Source organism: Microtus pennsylvanicus, chromosome 2, assembly GCF_037038515.1.
Source record: "Microtus pennsylvanicus isolate mMicPen1 chromosome 2, mMicPen1.hap1, whole genome shotgun sequence".
NCBI lineage: Eukaryota > Metazoa > Chordata > Mammalia > Rodentia > Cricetidae > Microtus > Microtus pennsylvanicus.
In genome coordinates, this window is record NC_134580.1 from 40,104,192 (window position 1) to 40,123,694 (window position 19,503).

Consider the following 19,503-nt stretch of genomic DNA (forward strand, 5'->3'; position numbering starts at 1 on the left):
GTTGAGAACCACTGCTCTAGGCTCTCCTCCTGTGATGATGCAGATGAGAAATTTTTATAAAATGGTAATTAGCCAATTTCTGTGGTGAACTTCAAAGGTTAAAACCTCTATAGTTTCTGAGGAAAGGTCACTGAAAACTGCCAGTGGGAAATTGGTGTAGAGTTAACCCAAGTTGAGCCTCTGCTCTTACTAGTTGTGATTGTTCAGGCTCCTTTGTGTATGATTAGATACTGCAGTGTGTTGTGTGCGCACGCACATATTAATCATTTATTCCTTTTTTCTTTCTCTAATCTAGATTTGACAGCCCTTGAAGAATACTGGTAATGAATATCTTCAATCTGAATATCCGGAAACACAGTTTGTAGTCTCCTTGGAATGAATCAACCACTTTATTGGAAGGGGATGAGTAAATGGATAACTGAGAAAAAAAACTTTAATTTGATCATGTAATTTCTTTCTAAAAATCTCAATTTCCACATGTAATAGTAATTAGCTCGTGACATCAATATTAAATTTCCTTTCTTTCGTGAACACTGTCAGTTGAAAGGGAAGGGATGGGAGAAAGTGACAGAGCACAGACCTCCTGGGGTAATGTTCCCCTGTTGTTCCCAAGGCGATGGACCTCGAACATTAATTTTAATTAGAGAGTTCTGTGAGTGGCTCGGAGCATAAATGTCTCTGGTCTGCCAGCATGTGGCTATGCCTTGCTGACTTGCTCTAAACAATGCAAACAAGCTTATATAGTTGATACATGCTGTATAAGAAATAGGAACAGTTTGTATATACAATATATTGTTGCAAAAATTCATCCCATTTTGAAATGTCCATTGATATTAGATGGTGATATTTGGTGCTGTGATTTGTCTCCAAATGTCCATGTGTTGAAATCTTGATTGTCAGTGGGGACAATGTTAAAAAGTGGTAGGACATTTAAGAAACAGGACCAGTGGAACATCTTTAGTTTGTTGGGGAACTTCCTTCAGAACGTGTAAATGGTCAAACCCCCAGTCTGCCTCTAGCTTTCTGTCCACCCCTCAGTCCTTAGGGAACTTTTATGTATCACATTTTAATCACAATTTGAATGAAAAATGATCTTTATTTCACAGAAATTAAAAAGAAACTTACCAATGAAAGTCATTCAAGAGAAGAATTAGTATTCCAACAAACAGCTCTCTCTCTCTTGCTCATTTTTCATCTTTGGTTCCCATTACTATAATGAAATACCCAAGGCAGAATAGCTAGAAATGAAAGAGGATTCCTATGACCCACAGTTCTGGAAGTTCAAATGCAGGTGCCAGCATCTCCTTCATTCTAGTGGTGATTTCAAGGTATTTGGCATCACATCACATAGGAGGTGTGGGAGGAAGAAGTCATTTATTTATAGATTACTAAACCAAAGATGCTCTGGTGTTGCTAGTGGTTTTCACTGGAGACTTCAATAAGTTATGAATATTTCCAGGTTCCTTTTTTAAAAAGTTATCCTAAACCAGGCAGTGGTGGTACACACCTTTAATCCCAGCACTTGGGAGGCAGAGGCAGGCAGAACTCAGTGAGGCCAGCCTGGTCTACAAAGCAAGTTCCAGTACAGCCAGGACTGTTATACAGAAAAATACTGTCTCAAAAAACCACACACACATACACCTTAAAAATAAAAAAATCCTTAAGTATAAAATAAAGGGAAAATTATAGTGTTTGAAAACACAAGGAAATGATAAAACTAAGTAATTGGCTGAAAAGTTATAGAAGACACTTATTCTTACCTCTCACCAGGAAATTTCTGATATGGACTGCTGAGGATGTTCTATGCTATCTCCTCTGATGAGAAACTTCTGTGTGTAGAAAACTATATACATTAAAGTGATAATGCCACATTAACGGCTTTTGTAGTTAACCCTGTGGCAGTTAATAGTCACTGTCAGCTTGACTCTATGTAGCATAACCCCTTAGACACATCTTTAGGCATGTCTGTGGGTTGTTTCCAGAGAGGTTTAACTGAAGAGAGAAGACTTGCCCTGAATATGGGTACCAACATCCCATGGGCTGGCATCCTGGGCTGGTTAAAAAAAAAAAGAGGAAGGGAGAAAGGAAGCTGACTATCAGCATCTCTCTCTTTCTTGGCTGTGGACACAATGTACTCAGTTACACAGGCTTCTGCTTCTTGCCTTCCAATCATGATGGACTGTATCCCTTTAAACATTGAGCCAAACCTTTTTTCCTTAAGTTGCTTTGGTCAGGTATTTTATCAAAGCAATAAGAAAAGTAACTAATATAATACCGTTTTTTTTTGCTTCTGTACCTTTTGGTTGAACGAAATTATACTAATAAGTAAGCAGACTCACCATCAAAATACATATATAGTATGTGTGTCTTATAGTTTATATTTACCTATGTCCATATACCTTTCACACACCTATTAGCCTTGATTATTAGGATTTTCTGCTCATTGTTTTTACTAGTTTATTTAGGTTTTGACCGTTTTTTTTGTATTTGTTTTCAGAAATAGGATCTTTCATTCTACAGTCCCAAATGGCCTAGAATTCTCTCTGTAAATCAGGATGGCTTTGAACTCATGACAATCCTCCTGTTCTAGCCTTCCAAGTGTTGTGATGATAGTCATGAGTCTCGAAAGGCAACTGTGTACTTTTACTTTAAATTACATGACTGTCCTATGTATTTTATGGGATAGATAGCATAGGGATATTTTTTCCTAAACTCGTCGCTTGTGTTTTTCACTTTGTTGATTGTTTCTTTAACTGTGCATAAGTTTTTAATTTATTATACTCCCACATGTTTATTTTTATTCTTTTTGCCTGAGATTTCTGTGTGGTAATAAAAAAAAATGATTCTGAAGCCAATATCAACAAGCCTTTTTTTCCTCTCCTGTTTCCCGTGGTTTCAGGGCTTACATTTAGTACTTCAACACATTTTGAGTTGATATTACATGTAACATGTTGTAGTTTGGATATGGAATGCCCCCACTGGCTCACATGGTGAAGGTTTGGTTGACAAATGAAGACACAGTTGAGAAGTCGTAGGAACTTTAGAAAGTGGACCTAAGAAGGTAATTCGTCACTGCAAATACACCCTTAAAAGGCACGTTGGGACCTGGCCCCTTCCTATCCAAACTGCCTTGAGTTAAGCACCCTTGTTTTAACACCGTCTCTCTACCATGATATTTGCCTTCAAGTAGCCAGGGGTCGGAATGCATAAAATTGTGAGCACAACTGATCTTTTCTTCCTGTGCTTATTTATGACAGGTATCGTTGTAGAATGCTGTTAGGTACGGATTTGATTTCATTCTTTTGCATGTAGATACTCAGTTTTTTCAATAGTGTCGCTATTATGTCCCAATAGGGCTTCAAAAGTAGTCACGAATGAGATTTTAAGACAATCTGATCACTGATGCTCTAGGTGATTCTGTCTTTGTGGTTTTTTTCTTCTTCCACTATTAATCAAGAACCTAGAAACTCTAACCACATGTTCTCTAGAGAGGAGGTGCTGGATTTTGTGGGATTTGAGGATGAACATAATTGTCCTCTATAAATCCATTGTCATCCCCATCTTGACCCATCAGGGATGGTTCCCACCCATCTGTTCCAGTGAGTGATGCCAATAACTGGCAGGGTATTGGTGCCAGATGTGGCATTTGGCAGCAAGCATGGTGAGTATGGAGAGGAACACCACCCCTAAACAACCTGGAAGAACACAGGCCTTCTCTGGGTCCAGTGCTCATTATAGGAGGCGTGGCTGATGTAGTGGAGACCTCTAAGTATTCAACCTAATTTGATTTGTTTACTTATGGACTTTGGTTTCTGCCAGTAAAACAAACAAACAAAAAACCTGTCTCTAAAGATACCCCAGGATCCAGGTAGCCTTAGGGTAAAAGTCTTAGAGAAGCAGAGAGGTGGGTGGTACAAAAGTAATACAGTTGTAAATTCTTAAGGACAAATGTCCTGTAAGTAGCAAACATGAAAAGAGATAAGATTTTTCTAGCCACATGAACAGGCCTCCAGCTATCCTCATCCACATCCCCGCCTGTGTCCTGTCTTTTATGAGTCCTTCAGTGCATTGCTTTGTACTTTTCCTGCCAGTGTGTACTCTAAATACCATTCTAGAGCATGGCCCGATTTTCTTTGCTTATATTATGTAATATCTCTGCGGGCTCTCTACTATACACACACTTCCTCCAGCTTCCACCCTTGGTAAACTGTGAAGCTTTCTTTCTTTTTTTATTATTTAATTTATTTATTTATTAAAGATTTCTGCCTCCTCCCCGCCACCACCTCCCATTTCCCTCCCCCTCCCCCAATCAAGTCCCTCTCCCTCGTCAGCCCAAAGAGCAATCAGGGTTCCCTGCCCTGTGGGAAGTCCAAGGACCACCCACCTCCATCCAGGTCTAGTAAGGTGAGCATCCAAACTGCCTAGGCTCCCCCAAAGCCAGTAAGTGCAGAAGGATCAAAAACCCATTGCCATTGTTCTTGAGTTCTCGAAGCTTTCTTATTGGGGATTTCATGCAGAAGAAACCATCCAACTTGCAGAGGATCCCCCACTGCAGTCTTCTGCATTCCTGCTAATAGAAAGTCGATTGTGGTGGCTTAATCCTTTTAAGTTTTGAGGTTTGGGGGCATAGCTGCTTCAAACATTTTCTAAGCTATTCACTGAGAGGAGCACAATAAACAATTTTGATGTCAACAGCTATTTCTGCTTGCTAAAACTTTAAATTCATTAGCAGATGAAAATGGCATTCCAGTTCAGTTGTGTCCTTCATTTGTTTATTAGTATGGACAATGTGCTGCCTGCTCTTTGGTGATGCAGTATGCATTGGCTAGAAGAATGAATGCTCAATTTTCTTTACTGAGCTTCAAAACAAAAAGTTACCATCTTTCAAAGGTGACGAGGATGCTGTGCAGGAATTTGTTTCATATACAGATTTCTCTCAGAAAGCATGCCTTTAGCTTCCAATATTTGGGCAGTTTATATCTCAAAATCCCAAAGGGGAAGGGAAAAAGTACAAAAATATGTGTCAAGAGAGTAACTCAGCTGGCATGTATTATTTTTGAGGACACACTACTGCAAGAACTGGGGCAGGTAAAAAAAATGATTTAAGATTTGGCACATGTCTTCAAGAACTTTGTCTAGTAGGGAAAGAAAGTATTATGTAAAACAAGAAGAATATAATATAGCCACTAGTGACAGGACACACTGAAGACCTTGCTCATTGAAGGTCTTAGTTCTGGATGCTGGATAAAGTGATATATGTCATTATTTAAATAAAAACATTTATTTCTCATACATTTGAAGGCTGAGAAGGCTGAGCCCTAGTTACTGATGATTCAGTGTCTGGCGAGGGCACTATTAGTTTGCAGATGGCCATCTCTTCATTGTGTCCTCATTTGGAGAAGAAAGGTACCGTATCCCTTCCTCGTCCTATGAAGTCACTGAGCCCATTCACAGGAGGCCATCTTCAGGATCTAGTTATATTACCACATCTACCTGTTAATACCATCACGCTGGGCACAAGGGCTTCAGCATATGAATTTGGACACGAACAAGACAAAAAAAAGCTATGATGCTCACTATGGTTATCTCTAATTGACAACACAACCTAAAGTCACAGTGAGGGACTGTCTACATTGTGTTGGCCTTTGGGCATGTCTATGTGGGATTATCATATTTAATTTAATTGGTGTAGAAAGACCCAGCCCACTGTGGGTGATACATTCCCTTGGATGGGGATCCTGAACTGTATTAGAAACTGATGTGGGCACAAGCAAGCAAGTATATGGGCATGCCTGCATTCATTTCTATTTGCTCTTGACTAGCTCTGGTAGCTGTTTGAAGTTCCTGTCTTGACTCCCTAACAATGACAGATTAAAATTTAGGATTTAAGCTTAAATACGTTCTTAAATGAGTTTCTTTTAGTTGGGCATTTCATCACAGAAACGAAACTAGAAAACATATGCCCAGCATTAAAAGATTCAAATTTGATTTATGTGAATTTTCTAATGATCTTTACTATAGATATTATTTTTGTTCTAGAAGCTACATATAATTTATAGCTATTGATCTTATTCACCTATATAAATTTTAAGTCATTCATTATAATTAATGGTCACAGATAATCAGGAAAAAATGTCTCTCCAGGAACATGTGTCAAAGACTTAAAACTAACCAAGCGTATAATTTCAAATGTCAAATATGCTCAGGGACAAGATAATATAGACATAAACAAAAACATTTACAAGGCCTTTACAAAGACCAAAGTTTCAGTAATTCATGTCAATTCTTCCTTAAGGATACTGAGAACCCAGGTATTGTAGTTCTCTTGAGAGTAGGGAAAGACAAGACAACAAACCATTAAGAACCATTAAGAAAAGGAAAGATGAGTGTAAAAATGACCATAGTTATGAGAATTAGCAAGCAGTGAAAGGAAAGAATCACTGGAAGAACATGCCTTTTACCCAAACCTGCCCTTGCAAGGGCTGCATTACATAATCTACCATACGTCCCAAAAACCACTCCATCAGGTTAACACTGTGAGTAAACTTGGTTAGGCCATGGTGTCCAGTTGTTTGGTCAACACTGGTCTCAACGTTGCTGAGAAAATATTTTAAAAATATCAATAACATTTGCAGTGGTGGGCATTAAGTAAAACACATTGCCTTCCATGGTGTGTGGGTGCCGCATCCACTTAGTCAAATGTCTTTGCAAACAAAGAGTGAGGCTTTTCAAAAAACAGAATGAATTCAGCTTGAGATTGTGAATGTAAGCATCCTGACTGGGTCTCCAGCTTATAGACCCGAGACAGCTGCATATCATCTCAACTTGAATCACTAGGTCATGAGTTACTCCCAATGATTTTTGTACTAGCTAGCAACCACAAGCCTAGAAAATCCTAAAATCATTGTTCCTGGTAGAGCTCCAGAGATGACTCCTTAGTCAAGAGAGCTTGATGCTATCCCAGAGGACATACATACTCTTGTATGTATGTATGTACATATGTATGTTTGTATGTGTATGTATGTATATGAGTATGTACACATATAAACACACGATGAATACACTGTCAAGCTCTCCAGAGAACAGAATCAATAGAATTTATTAGTTAATGCATATAATACAACTATATATAGCATGAATAGAGAATACAACTTTATAGTACAGCATATACAGTATATATAATATAGTATTCAATCTGCAATATATAAATTTAATCTATGTTATGATCAATGGGATATAGGATATAGAAGATGTTATTATAGATAATATACATCATATACCACATTGGTGATATTTCTCTGGGGCAATTGGTTATTCCAACAGGTATGGAAACTTTCATTCTATACATCTTATAGCTAACCTAAAGGTGTCTTTAGTTTCCCGAGGAACAAAATAGGAGCTCTAAATTTCAGTCGGGCTTGTCTGATCCACTGTAGTGCTCTCCCACTGCTGACTGTCACTGAGGAGTATGAGAGGGGGTGTTACCTCAAAGATCAAATAGTTCAAGAACCATTTCCATTAGATAGCTAACTCAGGAAACTTTCTCCTTGAGGTGGAAGACGAATTAAAAGCCAAAAGAGCTATGATCTTTTTTTTTTTTCCATTTGTATCTCAAGGTCCTCAAAGCAGTATTCCAGAATTTCTATGAATGAGCTTCATAGTAAGGACAATTCGATTGCTTGTCCTGTTTCAGAATGTCTGCTGCAGACAGAGGCCTATGTAGCTGTAATGGCTCATAAGCCAGCTGTTTCCTTAGTGGAGCACCTGCAGGTGCCTAATGCTTTCCCTACCTCACCTGCAGGCCTCATCACCATCCTCTATCATGTTGCTGCCACGAAAAGCCAACTCAGGTATCATTCTAGACAGTTCCCCTTCATCTTACAAGAATTCCACCCCCACCCACCACACGCAGCCTCCAAACTTGCTTGGCGCATCCTTTCTAGGAAAGGCTTGCATGGTAGCAGGCGAGATCAGGGAAACACCCAGGTCTGGTGTAGTTCTACTGCACTAAAGGAGAAGAGGTCAGCTGTGAGAGTGGATGCATAGCTTGCTCCAAGTCCCATGGCTCAGTGAAGACCAAAGCTCGCTCCACTGCCCCAAGTCTCGAAGGTTCCTTTGCCATCAGCCTCATCCTACCTCCACTGCAAATCTGCTCCAAAAGCTATTTACCATGGTTACAGCAAACAACTGAGATGCAGAATGATCAGCCTGCTCTGCCGAGCCTGCCAGCCTCCACCCAACAGGAATCCCACTACTGCTCACACACAACAGCAGACCCAGGCACCTGCCAACTTGGCACACTTTGCCTCGCTGCCACATTTCCGTGGCGGGCCTTGATGAAGGTCTGATCCTCTATTATTTTTCTCAAAATCTATCCCACTGTGTGGGCTGTATCCCATCCATCTGCCCATGCTGGGTGAAGTCTGCTACACCTGCTAGAGGACCAGACAGGGTACCTTGGGATGGGGGCACATAAGCAGGTGGATGCCAAAGACTGGCAACCACTTTGCAAAAATTGTCTCATTCTTTTGTAGCCTCACAGGAAATAAAAACAAAGAAAATGAGATGGCGGTGTGGTTGGAAACAGGATGGTATGCTAAGACTCCAATGCAAAAATCATTTTACATTTGAATTTGCATTTAGAAAAGAAAGGGCAGCCTAGTCTTCTGCCCAACTCAACCAAAGCAGCTACCTTTGTGTAAACGAAGCTCAAGTTCCGTTCATAAGTAATGGGCTTGTGGGAGTCTAGTGAGACCCAGTGGCATCTTCTCTGTTGGCCTCTTTTTTTCTTTCTCCTGTTTTCTTTTTCTGTAAAAGGCAAAATAAAATCAAACACTTCATTCCAATGTCTTCCACATTGCTCATCTTTCTCGTTGTGTTTTCTTCCTCCTCCTCTTTTTCTACTTCTTCCAACTCATCCTTTTCCCTCTCTCCCCCACCCCTGTATGATGTGTGTATGTATGTTTGATATAAGTGTGCATGCATGAGTATGTGTGAGCAGGCACATGCAGGCTAAGACTGACACCATAGTATTGACCAAAGGAAACTTATTTGCAAGGCTGAGAGGCTATGGAAACAGGCCACCCAGAGAGACGTTGGAAGGTACAGAAGCTACCATCTGTGGTCGGTCATATGCCATTGCCCTGTTGGAAGAAGAGGCACTGACCAGATGACAGGCCCAGATCCTGCTGTGATGATTCTGGAGGCAATAATATCAGTGGTCATGTGGTACTACTATCTTCCCAGCTCTGCTTTCTACATAGGGCAAGATGAACACATGGAAAATTACCTTTAGACCTTTTATTAGAAGTACCCTTAGAGTGTTCAGTGTTAATCAGTTTGCCCTCCCTCTCTTCTTCCTCTCTCCCTCTGTGTTTCTCAGGCATGTGATCACTCTCTGCCTGGGGCCTGTCCAGAGCCAGCTAAGGAGGTACACAGTGAATGCTGGCCAGGTGATACTATTAAATAATGTCTAACTTGGTGATGTTTGCAGCAGAGAACTTTTTTCTTGTGCTGATACTGGTGCTGTGGTTGAAATATCTGTCTCCTAGAAAACTCAGATTGAAATGGGCCATTGTTATAGCATCCAAGAGTGGGATACTTAAAAGCAGATTCAGCCTCATGGATGGTATTGGTGCTATTATAAAAGGGCATGTTCTACCCAATCTCACTCTCTTGCCTTGGTCTTCCACTTTCTTCCCTGGGATGATGCAGTAAGAAACTGCTTGCCTAAAGCCAACATTTCCATCCTAAACTTTGCAGACTCTAGAACCAGAACCAATAAGATGCTCACTTGTTATACAGCCCATAGGAAGCAATGAATTGCAGGTTCAATGACAGACCCTGTCTCAAAAATTCAGATGGGGAACAATGAGGAAGACATCTGAGGTTGATTTCTGGCATTTGGGGATGGGTTCAGTGGGTAAGAACACTTGCTGCTCTTTCAGACAACTAGGGTTTGATTCCCTGCACCCCTATTGGGCAATTGACAACTCTGTCTTCAACACAACAGAGCACAGGGAGATTCTGAAGGTGGAGTTACAAAGAGTGTACTCAGGAATCCATCCACAGTTCATTCTAGACCATGGAAAGCTTTCATCTTTTTGATAGATTTGCACTGTCTAGGGCAAGATGCGTTTTTCGTCATAAAGCTGCGGACGTGCGTGTTTTGTATCTAGTTTCAAACACCTCAGGGAAGGGGAGATAATGAGGTGGTTCCTGGAGGGTCACGTCTCAGTTAGTATTTGATGGGCTTGGTGGTAAGTTAGCACACAATGAATGACAGTGTGCATAGAAAGCAAAAATAGTATTATTTGGTGGTTGGTGTCAGACACAGTTAGGCTGAGCTTCTGAACTCCCCACCTGTGCAAAATCACTTATCCCCTAGGATGTTTTGAATAAGAAAGGTCCCCAAAGGCTAATAGATTTGTATATTTAGTCATCAAGGAGTGGCACTACTAAGGATTTGGAGGTGTGGCCTTACTGGGGGAAGTGTGTCACTAGGGGTGGGCTTTGAGGTTTTCAGAAACCATGCTAGAGCAAGTGGCTCTCAACTTCTTCCTGTTCCCTGCATATCCAGACGTGGAATTCTCAGCTCCTTTGCATCATGCCTACCTGTGAACTGCCATGCTTCCTTCCATAATGATAATGGACTAAGTAAGCCTCTGAAGATGTAAGCAAGTCCCCAGCTAAATTCTTTCCTCTGCGAGAGTTGCTGTGGTCATTGTGTCTCCTCACAGCAATAGAACACTGACTGAGATGTCCCCTGAATTTCTAATTCATCTTCATCTGTAAGTCAATAAACCCAGTTTCTTTATACACATGAAGATTATTTAGCAGAATGCAGTAGAAGCATTAGAAGAAGTCAATGAAGGTGGGGCTTACCTACTAATGACAAGAATGGCGACAGCTGCTTATCCACCACGTTGAAATGAAACAGTATTTGCTTTGGGGAAACACACTTTCCCTGGACCTTAGTGACAGAGAAAAACAAAGACTGGTTGGATCAGTGTTGCGGGAGGTCCTCCCACTCCTCCAGCCTATCGTCGCTGAGATACCAGCCCCTTGGGGCGTGGTCTCTCTCCCTTTAAAAAAGCAGCCACTTCCCTCTCCTCTCTCTCTCTTCACTTCCTGCTCCGCCGGTGACTTGACTTCCTTCCTGGTTACGCAGAGGGCTGAAAGTGATCTGTAAGTTTTTTCCCCTTTAAATAAATATCACCCTATTAATCATAATCCCAAATTGGCATTGTTTGTGACTTACGCCTTCATTTGGCGCCCAACGTTTGGTTTTAGAACCTCTCCCGGCTCGCAGCCGCGAGTTCGGCTTGGCGGCCGGAAGTTCGGCTTGGCGGCCGCAAGTTCGGCTTGGCGGGCGCTTGTTCAGCTTGGCGGGAGCAGTTGCTTCCTCAGCCGCTGCCTGTGGATTTAAACTCCACAGGCCCGCGAAGTCTCTGCCCGCGTGATTTGCTCTTTTCTGAGTCGTTTTCAAATCTCCCTTGCAAGCACAGCTCTTAAGTGGCGCGAACCAGAGCACGTGGTTGCTGAAAGCTGCAACCCCTCAGGGTGACTCTGTCACGTGGAGGCATAAGCGGCTTCCAGGTTGCTCTTCCCTACCCCTGGATTCTGGTTTCTGGTTCCATCTCTGGAATTGATTTAATTACATTTACTTTGTTGAGCAACTTACATTTTCCAGTTTTTAACAAATACTAGGCGGACTTTGAAACAGGACCGTGTTTTCGTCGAGACTTGGCAACAGCGCCACCTGCTGGATAATAGGTAATATGGCAGTTCCCGTTTCCAACGCGAATTTTACTGTTCTGGTTACCAATACAATGGGTTATATCATGCAAGGTTTATATGACTATGGGGATAACTTAATTTACTGGTTACTAGGTTTCAGTATTTTTTTGCATATTCTATCATTTAGGAAGATCATGGCACTCCTAAGAACCATACAATCTTTACTAGAAACTCATGCAGGTCAGGAGATTAAGGATTCAAAAGAGACAATAATAAAAAGACTTGAAATGATTGAAGAAATGATTGGAGCTGGTGAACAGAGTAATAAGGCACAAGGACAGAATACAATGCCAACACCAGCTATTAGAACTGGCTTACCAAAGGTTTTAGCAGCATACCCTATACTTAATTCTGACAAAGCGTCAACTTCTAAAGGCTCAAAGGGAGTCAGAGAAGCTAGATGGACGCCAATAGCAATGAATGATCTAAAAGAAATTAAGCAAGCTATTGTTAATTTTGGCTTGCACTCTGCATACGTAAAGGAAATGATAAGGACTTGGGCTTCTAATGCTAGAGCTACCCCCCATGATTTCCATCAGTTAGTGTCTGCAGTTTTAGATAATGGACCTTCCTTGATGTTTGGAATTTATTTCAGAGAAGAATCCAAACATATGGAACAGCAAGGAAGAGCAAAAGGTATTGAGGTTTCCCAAGATCAAATTCTTGGTGCAGGAGAATATGCTGATCCACAGGTCCAAGCTCTTTATGATGATGAAGTACTGTGTCTATGTCACCAAGCAGCTTTAAATGCTTGGAATAGGATACAAGATCCAGCAAAAAGGGTTGAATCATATACCAGAATTAGGCAGGGACAGAGAGAACCCTTTATTGACTTTTTGCAAAGATTAATTAAGGCTCTGGACATAGGGGTAACAGACCCAGAAGCTAGACGAATACTTCTTGAATCTCTAGCTTTTGAGAATGCAAACATAGAATGCAAAAAGATAATTGGGCCTTTAAAGTCTAGATCAGCACCTATGGATGAATGGATTCAGCATACGATGAATGTTGAGACGTTTAGCTATAACGATGAATCTTGGGTAGGAGAAGCGATTTCCACAGCAATGAGGAGACATCAAACTGCCAGGTGTTTTAATTGTGGTAAATTAGGACATCTGAAAAGGGATTGCAGGCACAGAATTTCTAGGAATATTATCTCCTCTGGGAATGACAAAGATAGGAGACCTAGGCCTTCAGGTATATGTAGGAGATGCGGTAAAGGCCGACATTGGTCCAATGAATGCAGGTCAACAACAGACAAACAAGGCAACCCGATACCGTCGGGAAACTCCTTGAGGGGCCTCTCGCAGGCCCCCAAGCCAACAGTGGCCCAGTCATTCCCAGTCACAGTGGAGAACGTGCCACACCAAGAAAATTAAAAGCTCCAATTTCTGCTGCAAAAGGTAATACTGGTCTAAATGATGAAATCAATGTGGAGGATGAGTCAAAAAACCCAGTTGGACAGAGTAAACGTATATTTTGGCAGACTTCTATTAATGATCAAAGACCAAAGCTAAGAGTCTGTATAAATGGCACTTTTATTGAAGGCTTATTAGACACAGGTGCGGATGTAAGTATCATTACCCCAGAATCTTGGCATCCGAATTGGCCTCTTCAAGAGGTAGATGTTCAGTTCCTGGGAATTGGAACCCTATCTCGTGTAAAACAAAGCACAAGATGGGTTGAATGCATAGGGCCCGAAGGGCAAATAGGAAGACTAAGGCCATATATAGCCAATATTGCCATAAATTTATGGGGCCGTGACCTGCTACAGCAATGGAATACCCAGATTAACATTCCTGTAGTTCCAGGAACTCATAATTCTGGGAAAGATATGATGAGGTATTATGGAAAAAGGTCACTAGCCATTCAGGCTGTACAAGAACATACAGCAAATACCAAACCTTTAGAGGTACCAACAGCCCTACCTTTAAAATGGCTAACTGAGAAGCCAATATGGATCAAACAGTGGCCTCTAGCTGAAGATAAACTACAGGCATTGGAACAGTTGGTGCAGGAGCAACTAAATGCTCACCACATTGAAGAATCAACCAGCCCTTGGAATTCTCCTGTGTTTGTTGTAAAAAAGAAATCTGGTAAATGGAGAATGGTGACAGATCTAAGAGCTGTCAACAAAGTAATTCAACCTATGGGCTCACTACAATCTGGAATTCCTTTGCCTTCTCTGTTACCAAAAGGATGGCCTCTTATAGTTATTGATTTGAAAGATTGTTTTTTCACTATACCGTTACAAGAAAAGGATAGAGAAAAATTTGCCTTTACAGTGCCTACTTATAATAATTCTCAGCCCAATAGGAGATATCAATGGACTGTCCTCCCACAGGGTATGCTCAATAGTCCTACACTGTGCCAATATTTTGTAAGTAAGCCATTGGAAATAATTCGTAAACAATTCCCCAAGTCCATTATTTATCATTACATGGATGACATCTTGTTATCTGATTCAAATAAAGATACTTTAGAAAGGATGTTTGAAGAAGTAAAGAAAGTCTTGCCTAGGTGGGGATTACAAATTGCCCCTGAAAAGATTCAAAGAGGAAACTCTATTAATTACCTAGGTTACAGAATAGGGTTAGAGAAAATTAAAACGCAAAAGGCACAAATTAGGAGAGACCGCTTAAAGACTCTTAATGACTTCCAAAGATTGTTAGGAGACATTTCCAGTCTACGACCAGCTGTTGGGATAACACCTGATCTAATAGTTCATTTAAACAAAACCTTAGATGGTGATAAAGATTTGAATAGTCCAAGAGAACTGACAGCTGAAGCAGAAAAGGAACTGACAATGATTGAGGAAAAATTACAGGAGGCACATGTGGATAGGGTGAACCCAAATCTTAGCTGCATCCTAGTCATATTGCCTTCCAGAATTTCTCCTACAGGGATTCTAATGCAGAGGGAAGATATTATTTTAGAGTGGATATTTATACCTAATAAACCAAGTAAAAAATTAAAAACTTATGTGGAAAAAGTCTCTGAATTAATTATAAAAGGTAAGCTGAGACTTCGTCAACTAGCAGGTATAGACCCAGCAGAAATTATAGTGCCTTTTACTACTGAAGAAATAAAAAAGTTATGGGAAGACAATGAACCGTGGCAAAGAGCTTGTGCTAATTTTTTGGGAGAAATTAATAGCAACTATCCCAAAAGTGGTAGACTTAACCTCATAAAAAGAACTTCTTGGATTCTTCCTAGAATTGTACGTGATGCTCCAATAACTGGAGCCCGTACGTTCTATACTGATGCAAATAAATCAGGGAAAGCAGGTTACAAGTCAGAAGAATTGAGTAAGGTGGAACAAAGCCCTTATAATTCTGTCCAGAAGGCAGAATTATATGCCATTCTTATGGTGCTAAGGGATTTTAAAGAACCTCTTAATATAGTTACAGATTCACAATATGCAGAAAGAGTTATCTTGCATATTGAAACCGCTGAATTTATACCAGATGACACAGAGTTGACTTCATTGTTTATCCAGGTACAAGACATAATCAGGAACAGGCTTTGTCCGATGTACATAACACACATCCGGTCCCATACAGGTCTGCCTGGTCCTCTAGCCCAAGGCAATGCTGAGATTGATCAATTATTGATTGGAAGTGTGTTGCAGGCCTCAGAATTTCATAAGAAGCATCATGTCAATAGTAAAGGCCTAAAGAAAGAATTTTCCATTACTTGGCAACAAGCTAAGGACATTATAAAGAGATGTCCTACTTGTTCTTTCTATAATCAAACACCGTTGCCTGCAGGGAGTAACCCAAAGGGCACTAAGAGAAATGAAATCTGGCAGATGGATGTGTTCCACTTTATGGAATTTGGTAAATTAAAATATGTACACCACACCATAGACACGTATTCAGGTTTTCAATGGGCTACTGCCCTGAGCTCAGAAAAGGCTGATTCAGTAATCACACATTTATTGGAAGTTATGGCCATCATGGGTATACCTGCACAAATAAAGACAGACAATGGTCCAGCATATGTATCTAAGAAAATGAAACGCTTTTTTGATTATTATAATATAAAACACATTACAGGTATACCAAATAATCCTACAGGTCAGGCAGTTATAGAAAGATCAAATCGTACTATAAAGGATATGCTGAACAAACAGAAAGGGACCGAAAATACCCCCAGAAATAGATTACATAATGCTTTATTAACCTTGAATTTTCTTAACGCTAATGAGAAAGGAACGACAGCAGCAGAAAGACATTGGATAATGGAAAAGTCTGCTGAACTAAATCAACCGATTTATTTCAAAGATGTGCTGACCTCTCAGTGGAAGCCAGGAGATGTGCTACGTTGGGGAAGGGGTTTTGCTCTTGTTTCCACAGGAGAAGAAAAATTGTGGATACCATCAAAATTAATAAAGTTTCGATTTGAAGAGGAGAAACCTCTTGGAAAGGAGAAATGACAACTTATCCACAATGATGATATTCATACAGGTGGTAAGAAAAACATATAGAATGGGGGCAGGGTTCTGTTCTTATCTCCACAGGAAAACACTCATCTTTGAGAAATTCAAGGGACCCTGGATGTTTGGATACTGACAGATGGAAAAGTACCTGCCCGATAGGAAATATCAAGAAAACTGAATGGGTTGTGTAAGTAATATTAAACCATATTTCTAAATTTATAAAGCTGGTTTTGAAGTTGGACTCTGGCTCAGTCCCTCTCCAATTCCAAGCCTGTTAGTAAGAGAAAAACCCAGAGTTTCTGGAGTTTCTGTCTCATGTCAAGAGCCATGATGTGGGACAGAAAGAAATATGAGTTTAGAAAACATCTTTGCTTTTCTTCATATCTATCATACTTTTCATTGAATATATCTATCATGTCTTTCATTGAATATATATATGTCTATATATGTCTATATGATTAATGCTTAAGTTTTTCATAATGAACAATGAGTTTTTCCTGAAGTGACATTTGAAGTTTCCAGGCAGAAGATGGGGCCCCATAACAACAACTCCACCTGGTTGATATGACGTCAGATACTGATAGCGCTACAACAAGACCTGCTTTGGGTACCAGCTGCACAAGACAGTTCCAACTTGGTTAGCTGAAATGGTGCACATCTTGTACAACATTCTGGCCAGACCTCCACAAAATACTCAGAGACTATTTGCAATTTTAAAAGACATTGATCTTGAAATTTAACCATCATTTTACTTTCACAGGATCCCCCAGAAAGAACGTCGCCCCTATGACAGCTGGAAGTAATTTTAGAGGACGACGTCCCCTCTCCCAGTAAAGTTTGCCCTTGGGTTTAGGGACATCATTTAGGGGTTGATTATAATTAGTATACGATTGAGGGTTGGGGGAGGAATTTTATAAGCTCAGGGATCATTTTGAAAAAAAAAAAAAAAAGAGGGATGATGGGATAATAGATTTGTAATTGTGAGTTACTGTTGTTAGACAAATATATTGATATAGATTCTTGTATATTGATACAAAGTTAAATTGTATTGACTATTGTATGCATTCATGTTTCTACCTCTGTTTAAAACATTTTTTATGTATTGACATATATATATTGTATATATTTATCATATTGCAGTGTACATTTCTACCTCTGATTAAGATACTTATATAATGTTCGTGTATTGGTATATATTTACCCACTGCAATGTATATTTGTACATTGTTTATATTTGGAGGTCATTGTCCTCATTTGTTTCACAGTCGTTTATTGTCTTAGTCTTTAAGTTAGATAGATATTGAGAATTATATAGACTAATAGTCATCTAAGTTTGTCATTTATAATTAGACTAATCAGGTTCTTTAGATATATAGAGATTATACTCAGTATAGATAGATAATCTTCAACTTCTTCAAAGAGCTGTAGAAAATGGCCTTTAATCTAACTCAGAGTTTTGTGGTAGTGAGACACAATTGCTCCTGGCAACACCACTCTATTCCCGAGAGAATGTTGAGCACCAAAGACACTCCACCTGGAGCATTTCTTTTTGGCAGAACTGGCCTTGGGGCAAAGAAATGCCCATACCTCAACCACTGACAAAGATACAGAGCATGCATCAATGGATAAAACAGGGCTGTCTTATCCTGCCAAGACAGGGTAAGATAGTTTTGAAAGTTGCTTGCCTTTGAAAATGGTGTGTCAGTTATGTTAGGCCTTAGCCAAAGTTGGTTGCTTCAACGCTGCTAATGTGACTTTGGGTGATTGCCTAGGTAGCTAGTTGTCTCTGTGATTTGTTGCATGTTTTGGAAGTTGTTTTACTGAACTTCCTAATTACCCAGGTAACATTATTTCCCTTCTCAGATCTTTGATGGGGTTGAAGACTATATAAATGTAGTTACTTTCTCTCATGACTTGGCCAAGTTATTTATTATACAAGACCTAAGCTAGTTAGAATAGCATATTTGTACTTATTGTATATAATTTCATAGTAGGTTTAGAACTCTCTTATTTAAACAGAAGGGGGAGGTGTTGCGGGAGGTCCTCCCACTCCTCCAGCCTATCGTCGCTGAGATACCAGCCCCTTGGGGCGTGGTCTCTCTCCCTTTAAAAAAGCAGCCACTTCCCTCTCCTCTCTCTCTTCACTTCCTGCTCCGCCGGTGACTTGACTTCCTTCCTGGTTACGCAGAGGGCTGAAAGTGATCTGTAAGTTTTTTCCCCTTTAAATAAATATCACCCTATTAATCATAATCCCAAATTGGCATTGTTTGTGACTTACGCCTTCAGATCAGGATGACAGTGGCACCACCATTTTGTTGGAGGGAGATCTTTTTGACATTGCTCACGGGTGCTCCAAAGTGCTGAGAATGATGGCTCATATGTAGGAGCTGCTCCAAAAATGCCGATTGAATGATTGAGCAAATCATTTCTATCATGGGATTTAGTCACCAGTGTGATGTAAGAATTCACCAAGTGGTAAGGATATATAACCACTGTCTAATTGGAGTGCCAACATCCTTTGGGGTTCTACACAAACTCTCCCTCTTTGATTTCTGCTTTGTATTAGTATTGAACTGGGCATGAATAAGACTTTGTGGTAGATTCTATGGAGACAAAATTAGAAAATGAATGCCAGGTGGTGGTGATGTGTGTCTTTAATCCCAGCACTTGGGAGGCAGAGGCAGGTGGATCTCTGTGAACTGGAGGCCAGCCTGGACTACAGAGTGAGTTCCAGGACAGCCAAGGCTACATAACTCATAAAAGCAAATAATAATAATGATAATAATAGAAAAAGAATGGTTTCTGTCTGCATGAAGTTCACAGCCCAGAAGATGTACAGGCTGGAAAAGGTTTAAACCAAATCCGACAAGTACTGAACCCAGAAGCAGCAACGAAGGAGTTGACAGGTGGACAGAAATTGGTATCATATCTATTGTATCCAACATCTGGAATCTACATGTAAATTCATATTTCTCTAGTCTTCCCACTCATTCTTCATCTCAGCAAACACTGCACACAGGAAAGTTGGAAGACCAAAGATTGCTCTCCTTTTCTCCCTCAGTGAGTCCCAGGGTCTCCTCTTCCTACTACCATCTGCTTCTCTCCACAACTACTGTCCTCCCTCTGGACCCGTTGCCATGCCACCCACCTTGTTTTCTTGTCTCTTTTATCTTTCTCATGACTGCTGTTCCCGCCTCCCTCGCTAGACTTCCTCGTATCCACTGCCACACCACAGCCACAACTGTCCTTTAGAGCTGCGATAA

General features: G+C 40.4%; 1 protein-coding gene across 1 annotated transcript in view; it reads left to right on the forward strand.

Moving 5' to 3' along the window:
• Tmem71 (transmembrane protein 71) overlaps window positions 1–2,853 on the forward strand; it is a 50,355-nt gene extending 47,502 nt beyond the window's left edge. The window contains exon 10 of the mRNA XM_075960898.1: window positions 296–2,853. Coding sequence (XP_075817013.1) covers window positions 296–311 — 16 coding nt within the window. The 3' untranslated portion in view covers window positions 312–2,853. The remainder of the gene's footprint in view (window positions 1–295) is intronic.
• The last annotated feature ends 16,650 nt before the right edge of the window (window positions 2,854–19,503 follow it).